Below are 23,418 nucleotides of genomic sequence, written 5' to 3'. Positions count from 1 at the left end.
GAACTTCTGAATGTTGGCCAGAGGGTAGCTATCTAGCTTCAGTCCTCAAATTAAAAAAGTCTTCCATTAAAGCTTGTGTTTAACCAGCTATCCCTCCACTAATAAAAGGTCAACCTTCTTTGGAAACAATTTACATTGAAACCACAAAATGTGATTTAGTTCCAGGAAGTCATTCTCAGATGCTTCCTAAAGAAAACATACAAACGTGATGGACAGAGGACAGCAGCTACTGCAGCTGAAGAATCAGACTTCTGTTTTCAGCAATTCTGAATGAGATAAGATGCAAACAGCAAGTCCAATTTGATTCATTTTGGTTCAGTCTTTTAGCAATTTTTATTTGACATGACACAGTGATCATGAAAGGTTTTCATTTGAGGAGTTTTCCCAAAAAAACAATATCTGTTCAAAGTCAAGGAGGACAGCTATTCCATCATGTCCTGTATCCACAATATCATGCTATTTGTTTTTTTAACTCCCATTTTTCAACTAGATCATTCTCTTCGACTGATGGGTAATCCATTTAATTCAATCTCACTTGAGCAGTCCTGTCTCATTCAGAATCATCAACTAAACCTCAAAAACACCCCTTTTTCATCCCTTTTATCCTCACACAGTTTGTCTCTTCTGAAATATGTTACATCTATGATGTGTTATCATGGTCATTTGGATTGGAGTTTTGTTCTTTTAGGGACAGTCTTGAAGATATTCATAAATTGCTTTATAAACAGATTTGATGTCCTTTCTCTAACCACTGGTTCGCTCACATTCTCTTGCAAAGCATTTCATAATTTTGTTTACTGACCCCTAATTATTGCTTTGGTTTGATGTATGTTCTAGATGTTGGTATAATAAACTGTTCAAAACGGATACAAGCAAAAGAGTGTTGTGATTTCGACAACCGCAATGAACAGACACAATGCCAACACTACTTTCATTTATTGATCATGCCAGTGAGTTGACAGTTTTACAAACGTGTCATTGCATACGGATGCTGCAGCGACATAGGGGGCCTTATTTTTCAGATGTATTTGACACCATGCTATAAGAACATTCACATACAGATAAAATAATCTCGTTATTGGTCTCTCATCATTTAAGTGAGAGCTAGTGGCTAATGTGTTGAGTTTTGGGCTGTTTTTTGCTTGCTGTTACAAACTACAGAGGAGGGTGGACTGATGGTGCATGGTGGCTCATACATGAGGTCCAGCCGTGTGGCCTGTGGATGGTGTGTGTAAGCAAGCTAAGGGGCCTTCATGGTTCAGGAGGAGGTGGTCTTTGACGGTACTCTGGGAGGTGATGCATGATCCAGCCAGCCGGCACCAGCATGGCGACAGCAAACACTGACATGATGAAGAAGCTTTGCTGTGGGAAAGAGGAGAACTGACGTTGTAAAAACATGTCGAAAATTTTACTCTTTTTAATGTTAATGAACCAATGGTGATAGTTACAAGCTTTGAAGTCAACTTTACAACACGGGACATATGAAATGAAAGATGTTTTGATTTACTGCACGGGTGTTAGAAAAGCACTTTCAGACAATTGTGCACACCTTCCTGGGAGCAAGCTAGTAATATGCAATTGATTTAGAGTAAAGTACAGATGCCTGTCCCCCCGAATCCATTTCTGTTTTCCCCTTTAACCTGGTGCTCACTTTGCCTAGTTATTTTACAATTGAGAGCCCTTTGGAAAAGCAGATTAATGGAAGATATTGTGATTGGCCAGACTTGCATTGAAGAGTTTGCTGATAAAGTGATTTTCTATAGATAATCTTGGCGACTACTGACAACTTTCAAGCATTGTATGAAGCCCAGACAAAGACACATAATCAATATTTTGCCTACCAATCACATTTGTATGTATATTGAACAATATAAAAAATCATGAGTGTCTTGTCATAACTCATTACATCTAATTGGACAGAATAATTGTTGCCAGACAAAATCTCTCAATGCTGGAAGAAGACCAAAGACCATAAGGAGGTTTTCACGTCAAGAGACTTGCTTGGTAAGTAAGTCAGGATTATACTCAAATGGAAGCACATAAATAAGTAATTTATCATTTTCATTGCTAAGAGTCCCACAAGGTTTGAATATGTTTATGCCTTTTCATTTACTGAATATAAATATTGAACACTTCTGAAAGTAACACATACATTATATCTATCATATAGGTTGGCCAATTAACAAAGATAAAGTTAACTTTTCATAGACAACATTGGCTATAGTTGATTAATCATTAAATGACTTACCAAATGGTGATGTAGTACTATTATAATAAAATACCTTTCTCCATGTATCTATAGAGGGGCTTAGAACGACAGTAGAACTCACCCCTGGTCCAATCTTGTTTTTGGGCGGCTTGCTGTAGATGTTGGACCTCATCTCCTGCAGGACCCTCTTTGTCCGGATCAAGGCTGAAGTTGGGGAGCTTGCTCTCAGAATAACCAACATCCTGATGCTGGTGTCGGGTCTGTCTGGTGAGTGTGTGTGTGTGTGTGTGTGTATGTGAGGGATGGGGTGTGGGATAAGGTGCATTCAGCTCTTAAGTTCTGATCTCAAGAGTGCCTGAAAGACTCCCCACATCCTGAGAAACAGACACAACGACCTAAAAGAAGAAATCCAAACCAGCCCATTAACAGGGAGGAGCCTGGGAGATGATTTTGGCAGTAGTAAGGGGGGGGGGGTCACTTGTCCCTCAACCTTCTCTTCTGTCGCTAAGCAAATCATGAACTTGAAGTGGACAGTGTCTGCAACCGCAACAAAAAAAAGCTTCCTGAATGTTCCAGTTGCTTTCTGACAAGTGAGGTAGTGCTATGATTTATTCGAAAGAGAGGTTGGTCAGAGGTGCCACTAATAAGGGGAAGTAAAAAAGAAAAAAAGCAATTATGCCAGGCCTATGATGCAAGACAGGTGATAAATATCACCCTTGGTGATGTAATAAGCATACATCACCACAAATACAGGCCTTTTCAAAGACAACCTCTAGCCTCTCTGCTCCATGGATACTAGTGTTAGGAGATCAGAAACAAAATCGATTGGACAAAATAGCAGGAAGGGGAAGTTCTACCTAGTCCATCAATTTCCATTCAGATCTAACACCTTTTCATGTTTCTCAACAAGATAATACAGTTCCTGTCTGACAACAAAAAGGAAGTATAGGACGGGTGCTGATTGCTTACATTCTTACTTTGGCCACGAGGACAGAGGGGCAAATAGAACCTGGCACAAAACAATCCAGCATCTGGTGTTCTGGTCTTTGTCTGTGCAGCAGGTGTTTTGTACAGTGTGATGGTCGGCTGATTGCAGGTGATTTGATTTGCTTTTCTGATCAAAGGAGTGAGAGGATGATGGGGAAAGCAGCCAACTGTCTTTTGTGTTGCCTGTCAGGGTCGGTCTGGAAAAGCGTGCCTCATCGGTGACAGCTTCTTTGTTGTGCAATATTCCACCCCTGTGAGCAAGTTGCTAGTGGCCAAGCAAATATACGACTTCCATACTGTGATATTAGAAAGGACAAAGCCCCTTCAAAAAGAGGAATCGCACAGCACGATATGATTCAAACTGGTTAAAAACAAACATGCATGTTCCTACACTGTTGTCCTTTTAATCTGCCGAAGGCAGAAGGAAGGAGTCAGATGGCTAAGCGGTGAGGGAGTCGGGCTAGTAATCAGAAGGTTGCGGATCGACTCCCCGCTGTGCCAAATGATGTTGTGTCCTTGGGCAAGGCACTTCACCCTACTTGCCTTGGGGGGAATGTCCCTGTACTTACTGTAAGTCGCTCGAGCGTCTGCTAAAATGACTAAATGAAGGGGGAAACAAGTTCAAGAGGATGGATTGGACCAGAAGATGATGTAGAAACAACATCTGAAATTGGTTTTATTGTGAACTGGTATTATGCTTGGGATCTTTGTTTTATGCAGGATACATGTAAACCTAGGTTTAAGATCAGACCAATGATGATATCAGTTGCAGTCAGAGTTGCTTACACCATTGTCAACCAATTGCAGTTCAACATGCAATCAATACCACATCACACTGTACTTTGTCACCTCCCTTTGGAGAAATGACTGTACTACCTTATTATTACTTCATACTGGAACTGGGAAAAACAGACATTTACATTTACATTTATTCATTTAGCAGACGCTTTTATCCAAAGCGACTTCCAAGAGAGAGCTTTACAAAGTGCATAGGTCACTGATAATAACAACAAGATAGCCCCACAGCATTGCGGGTAGTCAAAAACAAGAAGTACATATTGTGAACAACCAAAAAATAGTGCTAAAGGGAAGAAACCATAAGAGCATGTAGTTAAACAAGTTAAATTACACAACATTAATCTCTAAGTGCAGGTGTACCTGTAGAAAAGCAATAAAAATAGGATTAACTAAAATAGAATACAACAGTTTAAACCAGCTACCACTAACCAACAAGAGCAACAGTCTAAGCAAGAGTCATTGTGATCCTTGAGGAGACTAGCGTTGGGTTCAGCAAACCATTCCTAAGTACCATTGTACTCCCGGAACAAGTGCGTCTTGAGCCTTCTCTTGAAGGTGGAGAGACAGTCCGTGTCTCTGATGGAGGTGGGGAGTTGATTCCACCACTGGGGTGCCAGGCAGGAGAAGAGCTTGTGCTGGGACCGGGCGGTCTTGAGAGGTGGGACCACCAGGCGGTTGTCTGAAGAAGACCGTAGGTGGCGGGTGGGGGTGTAAGGCTGCAGGAGAGACTTGATGTAATCGGGCCCAGTCCCGTTCACTGCTCGGAAGGTCAGTATCAGGGTTTTGAATCTGATGCGGGCCGTTATGGGTAGCCAGTGGAGGGAGATGAGGAGCGGGGTAACGTGGGAGCGTCTGGGTAGATTGTAGACCAGGCGGGCCGCTGCGTTCTGAATCCTCTGAAGAGGGCGGGTTGCGCATGATGGGAGACCGGCGAGCAGCGAGTTGCAGTAGTCCAACTTGGAGAGGACAAGTGCTTGGACAAGCAGCTGGGTGGAGTGCTCAGACAGGTATCTCCTGATCTTCCGGATGTTGTAGAGGGTGAATCTACACGACCGGGAGACCGCAGCAATGTGGGCCGTGAGGGAGAGCTCGTCATCCATGGTAACCCCAAGGTTCCTGGCAGAGGATGAGGGGGTCACCGTCGCGGATCCCAGGGTGATTGAGAAGTCATGGGAGATGGAGGGTTTGGCCGGGATGATGAGAAGTTCCGTTTTGGCAAGGTTCAGCTGGAGGTGGTGCTCAGTCATCAAGGCGGAGATGTCTGCAAGGCAGGCCTCAATTCTAGCTGAGATCCCCGAATCGGTCGGAGGGAACGACAGGTACAGCTGCGTGTCGTCAGCGTAGCAGTGGTAGGAGAAGCCATGGGAGGTGATGATTGGTCCAAGTGAGGTGGTGTACAGAGAGAAGAGGAGGGGACCAAGGACGGAGCCCTGTGGGACACCAGTGGAGAGCTGGCGAGGGCCTGACAGTTGACTGAAAGGAGGGCAGTCTCTGTGGAGTGGCCGGTCTTGAAGCCCGATTGGTTGGGGTCGAGCAGGTTGTTCTGAGAAAGGAAGTTAGACAGTTGGTTAGATACAGCATGTTCAATTGTTTTAGAAAAGAAGGGTAACAATGATACCGGTCTGTAGTTCTGGAGGACGGCAGGGTTAAGGGAGGGTTTCTTGAGTAAAGGGGTAACTCTGGCCTGTTTGAAGGCAGAGGGGAAGGTGCCAGAGGTAAGAGAGGAGTTTAGAACATGGAGCAGAAAAGTTATGATAGAGGGGGAGATGGTTTGAAAGAGAGGGGAGGGGACAGGATCAAGGGGACAGGAGGTGGGGCGATGAGAGAGAATGAGGTCAGAGAGCTCTGCCTCGGACAGGGGAGAGAAGGAGTTTAGACATTTAGTTGGGTCAGTAATGGAGGGTGAGGGGGTAGGAAAGGTGGGTTTAGGGAACCGACTGCTAATGTCGGCGACTTTTTTCTCAAAGAAGGAGGACACAGGAGGAGACAGCAATCCATAACATGTAGTTTAGTTTATTTCATATCAAAAACATGTATATGTCCAAATATATTCTGGGCATTTGTCATGTATATGATTGTGCATTATATATTACAGTATTTACTTTAAATTGTGAAAAAAAAATAAAAACAACTGTTGAAACACCTGTGTTTTTCTTTTATTTGATAAGCTGTGCAGAATTTTATTTTAGACTTGCACTTTCTCTTGACTGTATAAAGCTTAAAAACCTGCAATGATGAGGTTTTACAGCTAGTGGGAGCACGAAACCAGTATACTTGCATTTTAGAATTTCGATTTTAGTTTTTCCCACTCTGGACTCAAACCCCTGTCACTGCCACGGCTGGCAGAGTAGCTGAAGACTAGCTAGCTAGAATGGCAATGTTAGTTATCACTTGACTTGCCAGAGACCAGCACACACTCTCAAAAAACAACTCTGGGCAGTCATAGTAAGTCAGTAGTTACATTTTCAGGATTTTAAAACGGAATAAAGACGGTAACTGGAGCAACGACACTAACTAGCTGGAAGAAGGGACGACTTCGTCGGCTGTGGACGGTAGGTGTGTGACGCGTAGTATCTGAACTCGCCCGAGTCCGACACATAACAGAAATGTAGCTATCTAGCATTCGAGCAAGATAGCCAACCACCATACAACGTCTACCGAGCTAATACATTAGTAGCTAGCTAGCTAGTTAGCAACACTGGAAAGACTTCTTGTTGTCGACGCACCGTGTGAACTTTACCCAGGTAGGTTTTTAGGTGGCCATAGCTCTAGATATCATATCCGTTTGGCTACTGTTTTCCACTGACATTCTTATGGTACAACCTCGCGTGATTGATTATATAGCAAGCTAGTGCTAACAGTCTATCGAGCGTCAATTGAAGAGTAGTCTAGCTGGCTAGCTTCTATTGCTAACCTCCATTAGCTAGCTATCTGGCTAATGTGGTTTGAATTTAGTTGAGAATGCAGCATTGACAACTGATATCTACCTCTACGCTTAGAGCAGCCAACTTAACACTAACTATTTAGGATACCTTAAATGACAACTAGTTTGAGGCTAATTAGTAGCTTAGCTATCCAGGTGTTCTCATTTAGCAAGCTAGCTTAGTAGCCTAGAAAAGAGCATCCAAGTGGCTAGTAAATTGGCTGGTGTTAAGTTATTTATTTGAAGTTGTGTTCGCAGTCTCATATAGAAAAGCATCTACTGAGAAAAATGAATTTGAAATGTACTGAAAAACCCAACAATATACCTATTTTATTTTGTATATTTCTTGGGATATTTGGATCGGTAACTACTTTCACGTTTCTCACAGTTTGCATAGACCTTACGTGTTTTCTGTAACATTCAGCAGGAGAAAGATTAGCTAGCTAATCCAATTTATCAAGCCTTCCAAAAGTCTAACTACATACTATATATATTATACAGCAACTACTATAGCCACCTGACAGGCCGTCAATGTTGAAATAGTGGTTTGGTTAAACCTAGTAAAATGGGTATAAATGAATGATGAAGCTAAATATGAAACGCTTGCACGTAAGAACTGCAGTAACAGTATGACATTTTATTCTTCTCATTACTTCCCTCTGGCTCCTATTTTCCTTATTCAGCTTTTCAAGTACTTTCGGTAGCCTATCCCCAGAGGCTTTTACCATTGGTGGCAGGCTCAGGAGGTGTTGTTTTAGCAGCAGGACTGCATTTTCCGAGGCAGTGGTAAATAAGAGTGATTGGCATTGACCATAATGTCACAGTGCACAGCTTTACGGGCTTGGTACATGAAGCCTAAAATCGATTTATTTTTCTCCCAGCAGTTTATGTAAAGATTCTAGCGAGTGACTAGATAACACCTGTGTGAGAGAATCTAAAGTGTGAGGTTGTAGACTGCTGCTTCCTAGTGTTTGTCCATTGGCAGTGTTTTTAGTCAGTGGAGCAGGGTACCTTAGGCTGTCATAGAGGTATTACAAAAGACAACATCTCATGTGTCCAACTGTGGAGGGTAAACCTATACAGTGCCGTTCACCAATGATTACGTCAAAGTTTCACATTATTAAGCAATCAATTAAGCAATTCAATCACTCAAAAGACTTGTTTGCATTGATTAACTTTAGTGTGCTGTGAAAGAATATAACTGCATATCTTCTTAAATAATTTAATCAATTTAAGTGGCTTGGAAAGTCTGGAAAAGATCAGATTTGCTTCATATCTTGGTTGCTGCAGTGCTTTGATTCATTCACCCTCCCTATTGGTACCCTTATAGTGCCTCAAGATGGAAATAAACTAACTCATCTTCCCTGTTAAAGGTGATGATCTCATTTTAGGGGATTTTAAAGTTATGCTCTGTTATGCCCACTTTAGGTTGCAGGTTTACATGCAAACTAAAGGACATGGTATTTCAACAATAAGATGCATATGACATAAACAGTTTAGTACCAGTTAAGGATGGGCAATATGGGTAAACATTATCACAATATATATTTATATTTCCATTTGATAATTAAGACAATATTAATACAATTAGTTTCAAAGGTGCATATTTGCTTCAGACAAGAACCCTGTACAAACCAAAGGCTTCAATGTTTCTTTTTTGTCAACTCACAACATTAATTTTTTAGAGCTCTATAAGCTTTTACAAGTTATGAACAAAATATAAAAAAGTGCCTATAAATTTTCCTTATTACTAATGCCAGCTTATGTTGAGTTAGTTACTGTCCACAGACAACAAAGACCAAGTCTGTCTATGGTGACTAGGTTTAATGATATTTATCACCATTTTTACATTCACAAAACAAAGTGAAAGCTATAAACCCTGAGAAGTTATGAACAAGATAAACTAAAGTGCATATCAATTTGCATTATAACTTCTAGCGAATGCCAGCTTATGTTGAGTTAGTTACTGTCTACAGGCAACAAAGACTAAGTCTGTTCAGGTGGTAAAAAAGGTTTGTCATATTAGACTTGGTAGCCACCTCTTTACTACACAATTTGCACCGAACATTGCTCTGCTCTTTGTCGGATTTCAAAAAGCCAAACCACTTCCAAATAACTGAAGAAGACGAACCCTTTTTATCAATAATTTCTTCATTGGAAGTTGCTCCCTCGCCATGGCTATTGCTGCCACTGTTTTCGGCAACAAGACTCGTTTTCTGTAGTTAATATTAGCTACTCCACTCGAGGTGCTCAGTGTATTTTAGTGGGTGTATACCATTTATCCGCAACTTCCTGCTGCATCACAAAAATTAAATGGACTGCTGTTCCTAATTATTCTCTATCGACATTATTATTAGACATTATTATTATTATTAAATTAATTAATGTTATATCTTTATTGTGGAATGTCATTACTTTGATAATATTTATCGCCCAGCCCAAGTACCAGTGTTATTTTACTGATCCAGATTGGCAGCACAAACACTGGTTCTCAGTCAAATTTCATTTTCCTTTCAGTTGTCCTCGACTGCCAGTGTACTCAATGTCAAAGTTAGCCAACCCCGACAAATATTAGGAGAGAACGCTATTTGAAATACCTAATAGGGAATGTGGCACCTCATATTAATGGCCATGGGGCTATCAGTCATGTGTGAAATCGTAGGCCAGGCATAGGCTACACGGAAATGTTTTTACAAATGGAACTGTCAGAATATGTCTCGGCAGGCCAGCCTCTATTGTTAGTCTCAGAAGTCAACCTTTACCTCCGGCCCGTTTCCTCCTTGTCAGGATGGGATGTCACCTAATCGCACATGACAGGCTAATTTTTTGGGGACCAGATATATGTTCCACTGTCCATTATCAATTTTTTCAGACCACTTAAGCCTGCGAAACTAGCTGGGACTAAGTGACAGCCGCCAAATCCGACACTTCTCCTTTTTAGCTCGTTGGAGATACAGCCCTGCTTCAGTGACCTGGTATGCACTGTCTTGACTTGGACCCGCTTATATCGTTGTCAGTTAGGACATTTAATTTTCTAGAGGACCCAACAGGAAGAGGCACCGCCTGCAACATGATGACTGGCTGAGCTCAGTAATTGCATACAGTCAGAGCCCTGTTCTTTCAGTTTGATCAGCAACACCTCTTGACATAAAAACACGTCTATAAGGCCCCTTCATTTCTTTCCTACATGGAGAAGTCCTGTTTTCTCTGAATATGGGTGTGTGTCACCCCTGAAACATGGGTCTCTAACTGCATCACACACTTGTCTGTCGACACGAAAAGTAAAACGGTAGCTGACGAGCCTAGAAACCAGAGATCGCATTTCATTCTTTTAACTTGAAACGCCACTAGTTGATTCATGAAGTTGTTGGAGGCAGTTTATTCATAAAAAAAATCGTAATGATCCTTGTTCTCTCAAGCTGTGCTAATAAGCGATACTAATGTCGCCTTAGTGAGTTCACACCTTCTTATCGGTAGGCTACAATGACCTAGATATGAAAGACTGAAATAGAGCTTAGGGGTCACTACAGACTTTTTGAAAAATGTTTGGATTTATGACATGGCACACCTAAATCAAGGACTGTCACTGTAATTCACTCTTTGGATTTTTTGTTTTTTGTTTCCACCATCACTACAAAAACCTGTAACTTTGGTCTCATGGACTCACTACCTCTAAATGAGCACTGTAAAAATTAGTGAGTAAATCTACCTACAATGGACTTAAGCACAAACTGAATGCACAATACATTTGGACAGCAACATTTCTGTTAGCTTGTAAAGTATTCATTTTTGCAGGCTACAGCTCCAAAAATACCTTTGTTTGACCTCTGCCAGAGAGAGAGAGAGAGAGAGAGAGAGAGAGAGAGAGAGGGGGGGTTTTTCCCCCCCCCCATGCTTGTTGTCCTTGGCAACATCGTTTTTTCTTGCAAATGACATTCTTACCCGGAACTGGGCTACAAGAGGTTTCTTCCTTTCTTCAAGGGCTCAGCTGTATTACCCCACGTGGGGTTTCCAACCACCCAGTTCCCTTACTTCCTTATTTTCTTCCCCTTCAACTTTACCTCCCCTCCAGCTTGCTGAATGAATCAATAGACAAAAGTGTGCTTGGCATTTGTGGTTTCGCCTGTATAACGGAGTTGCATACGGAAACCTCATGTCTCATTATGTTCTTACTGGTCTCAGTAAAGCTCTGTCTATGCTAGTTTAGCATATTCAGTTTTAGCATAGTATGGACATTTCTCTCCAGAGAGACTTGTGTCAAATCATTGTCTGACATCCAGGGCAGATGCTGAATATTTTGAATGAACTAGAGTAACTAGTATTACATTTAGTGAAGTGAATATGTACATTTTAAATGAGTTTTGTTTTAAACTAATTTAAAAAACATTCAGTGGGCCTTAAGGAGCTTTTGGAAACCTCAATGTCTTTGTCGACCAGTGGTTGAAGATCGTATCGTTCATTATGTAGCTTGAAATGTAGCTTTTGTCCTCATATTGAGAACAATAAAATGTCAAGAGTAAGCATGCTTGCCCCAAAGTGTGCTACAAGACATGGTAACATGGTAAAGTGGGTTTTCAGCATCATACCATTAAGGATAACTGGATCTTTGGATGCCTACCTATCTACTCTTCTTGGATAAGAAGCAGTGGAACAGTTGAGAAACTGAATGCCGCTGCCCTTTACAGTGTGGGAAATGACTGCAGGAGCCTCTTTCTGGGCCAGATTCCAAGAGGGGCTGCAAAAAGGTAAACGCCCGAGTCATACTTCAGTGCAGGGCATAGTAGATCTCCCCAAATCCTGGCTTTACAGGCTCAAGACTCAAGGCAGAGGTTTAATGCTGTCTTTAGGAAGCCACATTGTCTTGCAGGACGTATCAGGAATTTGCAACAAGGATACAGAGGGGATCTTTAGCCCAGACGTTCTTCCATTTTTCGTTCTCCACAATACACTCTTCAACTGAGCATTTCAATGCTGCCTTCAGTCTATCAGGTGGTCAGACAAGCACTCATGCATTTATCTTGTCTTGGAATACTTTTGTATAAATAATCATACAAAAAGGAGTTTTTAGAATTTTTTTGAAAAATATGTCAAATTAGACTCTATATAAATACTGCTAACATATTGAATCCAGAAGTACAGAAACCCCTGAAATATGACAGTTAAATATCCATGTTTTACACCCCCCCCCCCACCACCACCAAAAAAAAGGCACCTCCCACGGGATTGTAAAAAGATACGATTTACCACCAACTAAAACATGTTGTTGTAATCAAGACCAGGATTGATGAGGTTTACTGATTATCGTCAATAATTATGTCCTAAATCACCCATTCAATAAAAATGTCAGCACCACTCACACCATGAATTTGGCAGTAGTGAATACAGGTCTTTAGTATCATGGTCAGAGTAATCACAACGTTCTTATGCCGACTAGGCTAGAGTCGTTTTTGTCAATGCCAAAATGCCTGTACATGCAGGCTTGGTTCCTTCCTTGTCGACCATGGGGAAAAGAGAGACATAATTATGCACAATTTTGGAGTCTCAAGATGCATTGCTGTCTAATGCTAAGAGCTTTTTTCCCCCACTCAAGCATTTTTGGATAAGGGAATGCCTTACTACAGTAAGTCGCTCTGGATAAGAGAATCTGCTAAATGACTAAATGCCTTGGTTTGAGAGTCGGGGGTTCTTCAGATAGGAGATTTGTTCTATTTATAGGCATTTGCACTTTATACCCTAAGCTATGCAGTGTTTCCCACAGATTAGAAAGCTATATGTGGCGGGGGGGGGGGGGGGGGGTGTTGTTTCATGTCAGACCGGGGGGGGGGGGTCGAAATAATTCACAAAATCAATCAACAACAACAAACAAATAATTTCTGCATATGCAGGTAGCGACGCTGCATACAGGGTGCTAAATAACTATTTAACTGGTCGGCTCCATGACGCCGGGTAAGTAGCTAGCTCTTGAAACTTCTCACCAAAACAACGAAGGGGAACCTTCGATTAAGACATGTCCGTCGGTACCTAGCGAAAAGTAGCCTCAACTTTCCTAGACCTTTAGCTACGGCACTAATGCTGAAGGCTCGCTGATGTAGCTGTCGGTCTCACTAGAACGGCGTATGCATCGTTGCTAACGTGTGCTGACGTAGTGACTGTGTGTGTATGTGAGAAAGACGCGTGCGTGAAAGAGACGGAGGGAGAGCAGGGAAAGGAAATGCAGCTGAACGAATACGCTGCGTGTTTTTACCTAAATAGCGAAAAAAAAAAATGTTTACGAAACGCAATGTGTGGCGGCCGGTGTTGATTCTGTGGCGCACCGCCACAAATTAGTCTATGTGTGGGAAACACTGCTATGTCTAAAGCTGAAGAATTGTAGGAATGACAGTGTATGATTAGTGTCCCCCCTTCCATAATCCAATGTTGGCAGAGGTGCACAATAAAAAAAATGTTGAGAACCGACAAATCTATTTAAAAATAACCCTCTTGTGGATCTGAAGTCTCAAGGAAATCAAACCAAAATATAAAAAAAGTTCAGTGATGGGTGAGTTATCTTTTATGAAGTCTGTCATCCAAAGAATGTCATCCTTACAGAATGCTAGTATTGCAGTAAGAGCAAGTCACATGTCAGAGTTCACAGAGGCCATAAATGTCTAAGATGCCACAGGAAGCCCATCTTTGCATAATATACCAACAATCTGCCAATACCGTCAGCCCCCCACAAATAAAGTTTGAAATAAATCTTAAATGCATAAAGCACCTAGAGGAGATTATTCCTGGGACCTGACTAAATGTGCAAAATAGATGGATTGATAATACTGTCATTATCCATTTCTGGAAATTTGTCCTTGACTTCACCAGGTTCCATAGGATAGGCTGTTGACTTGATCCCAGCCACCACTATAGTTCCTAGTAGACACAACTGACTCGATTGACTGCCTTTTGACAGTGGTACGCTACCTTGCTGTCTTGTCTTGTGGATACAATGGTTTAGTTTGTAGATGGCAAGCTTGAGCTATGTTTTATTATCTTTAAAACGTAACTTGATGTTGCTTATTAGCTTCAGGTTTAAGGCTAAAGTGGAAGTCTATGTCTATGGCCTTGCTTCAGGGGGAAGGGAAATAAACACCAGCAGCTGGTTGCTAATGAGGCTTATTTGTGGAACAATAGAAGCTTATATTTTACAAGGATAGCCTGTCTCCCAGTATCAGACAACTCTCAGCCATGGAGCAAACTGCTGCAGCCGCAAATGAGATGTGTGCGAATTAGGATGATGATGATGATCATGGATGATGATGATGATGATCATGGATGATGATGATCATGGATGATGATGATGATGATCATGGATGATGATGATGATGATCATGGATGATGATCATGGATGATGATGATGATCATGGATGATGATGATGATCATGGATGATGATTATGGATGATGATGATGATCATGGATGTGCTAGGCTTAGATATTTGAGAGTTTTTATTCTGCCATAAAGGATGGCAGATGGACACTCCCTCCAATAATGTATTTTACTCAGCCTGAAAACCATATGAATTTAGATTGGTTTCAGTGTGGTCTTCGTTTCTTGAAGTTTAACCACAAAGTTTTCTGTGATTTTTAGTTGGATGACTCTTCCAGATATAACCATCAAAAACCATGCTTGAGTTCTTATGGGACGAAGACATGTTCCAACAAGTTATCATTAGCATTCAAAGTTAACATCACTTTAACACAACGTTTACATCTGAATAGATGCCTTTTTCAGTTCATAGAAGTTTGGGGACAAAAGACATCAAGTGTGGCTGGCTGTTCTACATTGCTTAACTCAACCTACTATCTGTTCCCTTTTACTAAAGCCTAGGTCTCACAGTCATTTGGATACTTAGAACTTCTTTTAACAATGGGCTGTACCCAGGTGACTGTTATTTCACCTGGTTAAAACCATCCACTCATATCCCTCATTGCTGGGTTTTATAAATCATCCTGAACTTTAGCCTCTCTGGACAGTTTAATTGCATCACTCTGCATGCAGATTTTTGGGAGCACTTCTGCATCCCAGCATGCATGAATATACCTTCCAACTTAAAGGCAATTGGACTTTACGTGCTGTGGTATTTATTCAGATTGTGTACTTCCTTGTACTTTAGAGTTCCCTTTTAGTATCATGGGCTATTCTAGACGGAAGTGCAGAGCTGCCATACATTTTTTTTCTTTCTGTTGCTTGATCCTACTTTCCAATGCTGGACAAGTGAACACAGCTGTCAAACACATTTTAATACTGCCCACATTGTTACAGATGAGTCAATGGCGTTCAGCTCATCAGGGATTACAGTTGGCTTTTTTTCTGAAGTAATGTAGGATAATCTAACCAAGATGTGGAGAGAGAGACAACACTGCTTTGCTGTTTTTTACCCAGAATCCCTTTTGTCTGCATCCAAATAAGGATTTCTCTCATTACAGGTCTTTTGGTTAATGGATCCTCTGCTGATCACTTCCCTGTGATTTGGTCATCTTTTGCATGCGCAATCTAGCACTTTTTATTGTGGTACAAAAGTAATTAGTCATTTGGTTACTTCGACTTAACTAAATAGTGTGATCTACCGTAAGTTTGCCAAATTGCTTGATCATTAAGTTTCAATCATACTTTGTTACTCACCAGCCACCTGGGCTCTGAGTTTTCTGTCACCCAACTCCCATTTAGACTGAGTAATTCAGGCAAATTGCAGTAAAGGTTTTGCATTAAAGTCAGTGATTAGAGATGGATGGCTAAGAGTCTGGTGAATTCAGGAAATAGTATGTGATTAATTTACATTTACATTTACATTTAGTCATTTAGCAGACGCTCTTATCCAGAGCGACTTACAGTAAGTACAGGGACAATCCCCCCGAGGCAAGTAGGGTGAAGTGCCTTGCCCAAGGACACAACGTCATTTTTGGCACGGCGGGGAATCGATCCGGCAACCTTCTGATTATTAGCCCGACTCCCTCACCGCTCAGCCATCTGACTCCCCTAATTAGATATTGCAGGAATTCTTCCCCCTTTGCTGGCTAAATGCATATTGTGGCACGTTGGAACAGGCTTCTATGGCCTCAATGGCACAAAGGCAATCTTCCAAAGTCTCAGAGCATCTGTTTGGATCGTGCGCTAAACACCAGACACTTTGATTTCCCCATCTCTGTGACTCCTATAGCAAAGCAAGTTGATTAATCAAAGCTTTTCTGTATTTAGGCCTGAAATCACTCAAAACTAATCATCTGTATACCACCACATTCTGTGGTTGCATCATGTCTTGAGTTGATCAAACTCTTGAGTTATGTTTTCAAACTAGCGATATCCCTTGGTGAGAGACATTTATTTAGACAGATTTAAAGTGGCAACAAAGCATTAGAGGGCTATTTCTCAGTGTTCCCTGTTTGAATGATAGGATAGAAAAACTGCCACTTTAAAAAACTGTCCATAAAACCTAAATTCCTTTCTCTGAAGACCTCATCGTCACCTTGGCAGACAACTTCAGGATGCAATTCAAGACTGTATTTGCATATTGTTAAGGTCTTGCCTTTTGATTGTAGGTAAAATGGCTTCATTCTTTTCAGTATCGAGGAAAGCAGAGCTTTCTGGAGCTACCACTCACGCAGTTTCTCGTTTTCTTATGCACAAAAGAATAAATAACACATACAAACACATCTTACCAAGTATTCATGTAATTTCCCCCCAAAAGGTGGAGAAATGTGCTTGTCAGTGTTCTCTGCTGTAATAAAGGAACTTGACTCAGTTGACCTTAGATGGTGAAGCTAAATCGGGTCCTGGATTGTGATGGTATCAGTACTAAGACGAACCACTGACCTCTCCTCAGTGATGCTTTATCTCCTCTCGGCAGATAGGAGGCCATACCAGTGGTCCCGTCTGCAAGGAAATGAGCCCAGTAGCATCGCCACAAAGCCCTACCGTCATAGCACAATATCTGGCCCACAGAGATTGATTGAGAGGGAACAAACTGAGATAACTGCGAGTGTTACGCGGTCATGGTGTTTATTTCGCAACAGTGCATTTATTTTCATTCGATTATTGACAAGGATAGAGAGTGCCGTTAACAGTGAGGTTGTTGTTGCAGACTAGGGCACGGGCCTTACCACAGATAGTGAGGAGGTCCTCTGACGCCTCCCCATGACACAATGGGCGATGGGGCAGTAAAAATGCCACAAAAGACGACTAGAACTGATATTATCCGTACGTTCGTTTAATGCCCTTTTCTCTCCCACTTGTTCCAGCGGCATGATGTCGTGAAGGGAATTGACCCAAGATATCTTGCATTTGTCTCATAATAAATTCCTATATAAATCACTGTCATTATCACAAGAATGCCCCGCTCCTCCACCTGCCCCATATCTGTTTACTTCAGGAATGTCACTGTGATTTATACCTCACAGGCGGCATGCCTTGGGACTGTTGATGCCTTCATTAACATGGTAAGAGTGTCTCTGAGGAAGGCATTCAAACAAGAAGGCTGTTTCACCCTTTCCTTCTTTTTCCTCATGCGGTTCAGTGTGGTTTCCATCTTCATTATCCTGGCCATAAGGGCTTTGGTGCAGGGCCAACCTCCCCCCCAAAACATCCTGTTGTCTTGTGATGGACTGACCTTTTAGACCTAATTAGATGTTTTTGTGGAACTGTATTTGCTGAATCTCAAACTTGGATGCAGGGGGAGGGATGGGCTTTGTGTGTTGGTTGAAGCATTCCTCAAGATCTCCCTGCTAAAGGGCGAGCGTGTCCACGGAACATCTTGGCTTCAGATTAAATGTCAGCTTTCCTCCTCTTCGAACAGGATGAGTTCATGCAGTCATGCAGAGGACACCCGCAAACTATCTTGTGCATTGTTACCATTTTTGACCAAAGAGCAGACTCATTTTGGGCTGCCCGGAGCACAGCACAAGCCACTTCAGGTTTTGATGAATACTGTCACTGACCTATGTTGCTTGAACAAGAGACCCTTGAAATGATTCATGTGCTTTCAGGAATATCTCAAAGCTGAGGTGATGCAGCACTGGCAAAGACCTGTGTCATGGTAATAAACGGAGAAGAAAATTGCAAGCCGATTATGATGCAAGATAGGCGGAAATCCTTTAGTCCATTTCCTTAAGGCTACTCAATGTTGGTAATACAGATGTTTTTAGGCCTACTTAATCTGATTGTTGCGTAGCAGCAGCCTGGCTCAACGCAGCACAATCTTTCTTTCTTTCAAAGATTTCTTTTCGGGTGTAAACATTGATAAATCAAACCCCTGGAGGCATCTTGGAGCAGATATCGTATAAACCTTGTAGCAGCACTCGTTCTCTACAGTAACAGTTGCAAGTCAGCTGATGAACAGGGAATAGTGATTCCATTGTCCATAATGATACAGTTTGCCTAAATACTATGTTTTTACCCCTTCCACTAAACCGCCAAACCGTTGTAATGGTGTGTGTGTGATGGAGTAACTAGAGATTCGTGCCCCGACCTGTGTTCAATGCTGTAGAATTCTGTTCCTCGCTGGAAAATTGTGCCTGAAGACAAGTTGTTAGTCCATTCATTATGTTATTCAATTCCGAATGCAGTCAAGAAAATGTAAAATCCACGATAGGCTGCAGAGTAGCTACTAAATGACAGCCTTCGCTTATCCCAGATTCCAACAGTCTTTAACATTGATTAGAATCTGTTCGGTCCCATAAAGTAATTACCCCCGCGGTGTCCTAGGACAGCTTGTACTTGAGAGAGCACAAAGATAATGAGTTTATTGTTTAAAGCCTCAATCCAAGTTTTTTTACATACAATTATTAACTGAGCCACACTTTGTGGCTTACTGGATAGTGTAGCGCTTGGGTTTGGCCTTAACACAGGGCAGGGACCCGGGTCCGATTCAGGCATGGGGGCCATTTTACTGCATGTCTTCCCCAGGTCTCTTTCAGTCCTTACGGTCACACTCTCACTGTATTCACGGTGCTACAGTACATCCATGGTTGATACTGCTAAAAGCAAAGATGAGGGAGCATGACGTGAGTGACTCGTGATATTTTGCTCTGATTAATTGCAGGTTGACGCAGTGGTGCGTGATTGAATTTGTCTGTAGGATAACGTCCCCTCCAGATTCACACGCCAGTCCTGTCCTTCCCAAGACATTGACTTGGAAAATTGTGTTGTTCATGTGCTTGTGTGAGTTTTAAGGCGAAGGTGAAAAGTGCACACACACACACACACCACAATTAAATGGAGGTTACTCATGGCTGTATGCTATTACTCTGTCTGAACAGACCATGGGGATTGGTTTAGAAAGCAAAAACATCTATTATAATATGACACAGCTCTTGCAAAATTAATGTCATGTCTGGTAGTTCATATTTTACAGTGCATGGCATTCTAATTAGTGTGCTTGTCGAAGAGCGGTAATATTTTCTTTCCACATGTTTTAGCTGACATTGACAGACTCAGTCCAGATACGCTATGTTTTCCACTTTCACATAACCTATTCTTTCAGAACATTTTTCCCCCAAGACTACATTTTTGATTTCGATCAATGTTCACTTTATTCCCCATTACACTCGATTAAAGCTTGTGTTCTAGAACCCTGGTAAAAATCAGACTTGATGCACAAAGTATACTGCCTTGGCTTTATTTGGCCTTTAGAACAATTCTTTACGTTCCAGTTTAGGGATGCGCCTTATTGGGTAGAATGGTGGCCTGGGCCCCCCAGTGGTGCTGGGCCCCGGCGCCCTCAGAGATGCTCCACGGGTGAGGCTCTGCTGGGTGGATCAGACATCCCCGCAGCCGGGCCGGTGTGGCTTGGCTCTGTCCCCTCTCATTAGTCTCACATAATCCAGCCTGCCACGGCCTTCAGGAAGCTGCCACGGGGGTACCCACCACCTCTCTCTCTTGCCCTCCCCTTCCCAGCTCTCCGTCGGCCCTGAGAACTTTTGTGAGGCCCCTGGAAACAGAGAGCTCTTTATCCTGACTGATTTTGTTGAATGGACATTGCTTTTGCTCAGTGGTCTGGTAAAGTGTTGTCCCCTAAACACATTTAACTTTCACCCCCTCGTTTTTTGGCTCTTTGCGCAAGAAAGAAAAATGGCTCTCAGTCCTCCCATGCTCTCATTGTGTGATGTGCACAATTTGACTATGATCACACTGTATTAATGTGTGCCTGTTAGTGAAATTATTCCACCATAGAAGAAACATTTTCCTATAAACAACTCTTTCTAGTTTCATTGCAACATGTTTATGCTGGGACTTGTAAGACACTCAATCCTTTTTACATCTCAATTAATGCTCTTGCATTTGTCGGCATAGTGTTTACGACGTAACCCCAGGACTGGTTTAGATTTTCCAGACACGCCCAGAGGGCAGGCAGCCACTGCAGATCCACACCCTGGTGGAAACACCCCTATGCTGTCTGATGAGGTTGGAAGCCTAACCGATGACTTTTCTTCATGTCTGAAACCTGAGAGGTGTGTGTGCCAATATGCTTTATGCTGTTGACACTGTGCTGAGTCGATCTTAGTCAACATACTGCTCTGTAACCCCTAATGGATCCTGAGATCAGGAGAAAAGCACACTCAGCTATCTGAATAGTCTTGAGCTGAATATCCAGCGATGGCCATGAAAAACCTGAGTACTCAGCCCCAGGGGCACTTATAAACACTATGTTTACATTATGAGCAGAATCTGACCATTGGCAATGGTCAATCCACATATCTGACATACCCTCTATGAGCTGTCAAGGAAGATGTTTGTTTTTTTCTTTTCATAGGCCTGTGTTCACACATTGGAAAGGTATTTAGCAACCAAGTGTACAAGCCTCCAGTGAGGTGTTAAGTTCATGCCTCAACGTTTTTAATTTTCCTCCTGCCAACTTTATTTAATACTTTCCCCCTCATATCAATTTTTTATGGTTCTCTCCCATGTAGAACTGAGAAGAATGTGAATCGCCAGGAAAAATAGGCCGCTTTGGGAATGTTGATTTGGGTGAAACTGGCAGCCGTGTGAATTGTTTGTTGAACCAGTAATTGGGCTGATTCTGTGCTAATGATTCAGTGTGACAGTGAAAGTGTGAGGACCAGTGACTACAGTGAGCTTCTATGGGCAAAAGTTTGTTTCCTTAAATACTTACAATTTAATTTCTGAAGCAAATACATTATCAGATTTTGTATTGGTTATGTCAGTCATAAAAGCATAAAGGCTACTTATTTTCAGTTGATTTTGCACCTGTTAACAAGGCCATCCTCATCAACAGCGAATTGGCTCTTATGGATTGGAATGTTCTCTCCCCCCCCCCCCCCCCCCCCCTAGTCCCCCATTGCATCACTTACATAACCTCTTATCTCTTTGTCAGCTACTGTTTTTGGCTCGCCACCTCGGTCAGAGAACTAGCCTATTCATTTAGTCCTTCTCTACTTCTGTCACTCAAGTTGACAGGCATGTTCCGGCCATTTGTGCCAATTTTCTGTCCGTTTCTGCAGTCCCCTTTCTTTCTAACGCAGCCATTGTTTAATATAGATGGCAAAACACCGACTCACGAACAACTCTGAACAACGTAACAAACTATTATAAATAGTTAAAATTAAGATTGTATTATTATTATTATTTTTGTTGTTGCTCGGAATTAAACAGATTTTTATTTTGACCTTTTATTTGGTCCTTTGTAAACCTTACATGAAATCAGCTATTCCTGCCTTATAATTAATTACCATGAGTTATAAGGACAACATCTATATTACAGTTAACAAACAGACAAGCATTTAATATTTGGTTTGCTGACTTTTCTTTGCAACTGCTACTGTCTTCCAGAAGGGATAGGGTTAACCTCCCTCACATCCATTAGATAAACGTATGCCAGTATAATGAGCTGTTTCCCAAACTTTGCCTTGCCCCCCCCCCCCCCCCCCCCCCATAATTCCTAAAGTGCTTATTTTGACTTGGCCTTGTGTGTTATTCAAAATTCTCTGAAAAGAAGGTTTGTCTGACACTGAGTGTTTTTTTTTTTTTTAGGAACAGGTTGAGCCATTTGATCAAAAGAATGAAGGGGGAGGGCTGGTGTTTTGCTTCAGGCTTTTAACACTCCATCAGCAAGACACTTGTGTGATGTTCACAAATTGGCATAGGCCACAGCCGAGTCCCTCAAGATAGATGAGGTCTTGAAGCCACAAGTCAGACACTGGTTTCATCATCCAATTGAACCATTTCTGAAAAATGGTGGATCCTTCAAGATATTACAAATTCATTTCTCAGGCTCCCTGCAGGCTATGTTGCTGATGGCACCTAATCCAATGGCCTCATTGTTTACGTGTTAGACAGGCCATGGTATCTGAATCCAGGTAACAACCTAAAAATGACCAGTTTCTAGGATTTTTGTGTGAATGCCATGCATTTTGTCTGCAGCCGCATGCCAGCCTTTTTGGTAAATGGGGAAACGCATTTCTGAAAAACCACATACCTAGGTGTGTTTTCCAATGAAAACATACATGAAGGGTACCTTCAAATGTTGTGTCTGAACCGTTTATTTGGGCCCCCACTTTTGGCTTGTGATAAGAAAAAGTGTTAACCAGAGAAAGCTTTGCTCTGACTGCTCCCCTGGGGGTTTAATACATGAAATGATTCCGTTTTGGGTGAAAAAGAGGTGGAGGAAAAAGTTTTCAAAGTAGCCTAGTCCTACTTTCATACAGTTTGGAGTTCTGTCTATGCCCTCTGGTTGTAATGTCCTTAGAGTATAAAAATATCTAAACTCAGGCCACATTTACTCTAAAGTGCACATTCAACTATGTAAATGACTGCTCATGTTGGGTGTCTTATTTCAGAGAGTAGGTTCTTTGGGCCTTATTGCAATGGGGAGGTGGAGGGGAAGAACGAAAGAAAAGAAAAATCCTTTCCTCACAGTTAATGTTGCGAGCAGTGAAGGCTGGACCCTGATGCCTCCCAAAGCTGCTGAAGGCTACCCCCCCTGTGCTGCTTTTGGCAGGGCGAGATTGGCCTGTAAAATGAAACATAAATATCAGGATGTAGCAATAGCCACACTGGGAAAAAGAGTGTAAAAGGTTTGGTATTACAATTTCTGAAGGTTTCTTCTTTGCCAGGCTAACAGGAGATGGTTGATCGGAATGAAATTTGATCGTCGTTTGCAAAATATCAACAAAACTGGGTTGGGGTTTATTCTTGAAGAAAACGTGATACGTGTAACATGTTGTTTGTGTATGTGGTATACAGTGTAAATCACTTTTCTCCTTTTCTGTTGCTTTCAGAAATGGCAGGCGGAGCTACAGGCAGTGAGACCCAGTCTCTGGCTGCGTCCGGACCCTGACTTGAAGGACCTTTGCTTGGCCAGAATGTGCCAGCAGGAGTGGCCTCAGTGGTCCGTGTGAAGAGGAAGTTGAAGCAGGAGAGGATGGGTGTCAATGCCTCCAGCTATCCTCATTCATGCTCTCCTCGTTTTGGGGGCAATTCACAGTCTCAGCAGATTTTCATAGGTGGGTCTTCTTGTC

General features: G+C 42.1%; 2 protein-coding genes across 5 annotated transcripts in view; one reads left to right on the top strand and one right to left on the bottom strand.

Moving 5' to 3' along the window:
* Nucleotides 1-919: 919 nt before the first annotated feature.
* si:dkey-85n7.8 (COX8 domain-containing protein) lies at nucleotides 920-2,729 on the bottom strand. The gene is made up of 2 exons (XM_047021893.1): nucleotides 2,331-2,729; nucleotides 920-1,362 (listed from the first exon to the last, which is right to left on the bottom strand). The coding sequence occupies exons 1-2, from the start codon at nucleotides 2,532-2,534 to the stop codon at nucleotides 1,252-1,254; spliced, it is 315 nt and encodes a 104-aa protein (XP_046877849.1). The 5' UTR covers nucleotides 2,535-2,729; the 3' UTR covers nucleotides 920-1,251.
* A 3,572-nt stretch (nucleotides 2,730-6,301) lies between these two features.
* Nucleotides 6,302-23,418, top strand: part of btbd7 (BTB (POZ) domain containing 7) — a 39,352-nt gene continuing 22,235 nt past the window's right edge. Inside the window, exons 1-2 of one of the 4 annotated variants that reach the window (XM_047021820.1) lie at nucleotides 6,302-6,546; nucleotides 23,179-23,403. In XM_047021820.1, the coding sequence (XP_046877776.1) occupies nucleotides 23,322-23,403 (82 nt within the window). In that variant the 5' untranslated portion in view covers nucleotides 6,302-6,546; nucleotides 23,179-23,321. Of the gene's footprint in view, nucleotides 6,551-6,583; nucleotides 6,739-23,178; nucleotides 23,404-23,418 lie in introns of those variants that run through there. The other 3 variants (XM_047021821.1, XM_047021823.1, XM_047021822.1) reach the window with 3 other exon arrangements.

The sequence above is a fragment of the Hypomesus transpacificus genome, chromosome 6 (assembly GCF_021917145.1).
Source record: "Hypomesus transpacificus isolate Combined female chromosome 6, fHypTra1, whole genome shotgun sequence".
In the NCBI taxonomy this organism is placed as follows: domain Eukaryota; kingdom Metazoa; phylum Chordata; class Actinopteri; order Osmeriformes; family Osmeridae; genus Hypomesus; species Hypomesus transpacificus.
The sequence above is the reverse complement of the archived record's forward strand: the minus strand, read 5'-3'. Positions and strand labels throughout refer to the sequence as shown.

What these genes read in the sequence shown, in the direction of transcription:
- si:dkey-85n7.8 (XM_047021893.1), bottom strand. Translation starts at nt 2,534, where the DNA reads ATGCACCTTATCCCACACCCCATCCCTCACATACACACACACACACAC. An exon ending in AAAACAAGATTGGACCAGGG is followed by an intron (nt 1,363 to 2,330) that starts GTGAGTTCTACT and finishes TCTTTCCCACAG; the next exon opens with CAAAGCTTCTTCATCATGTC.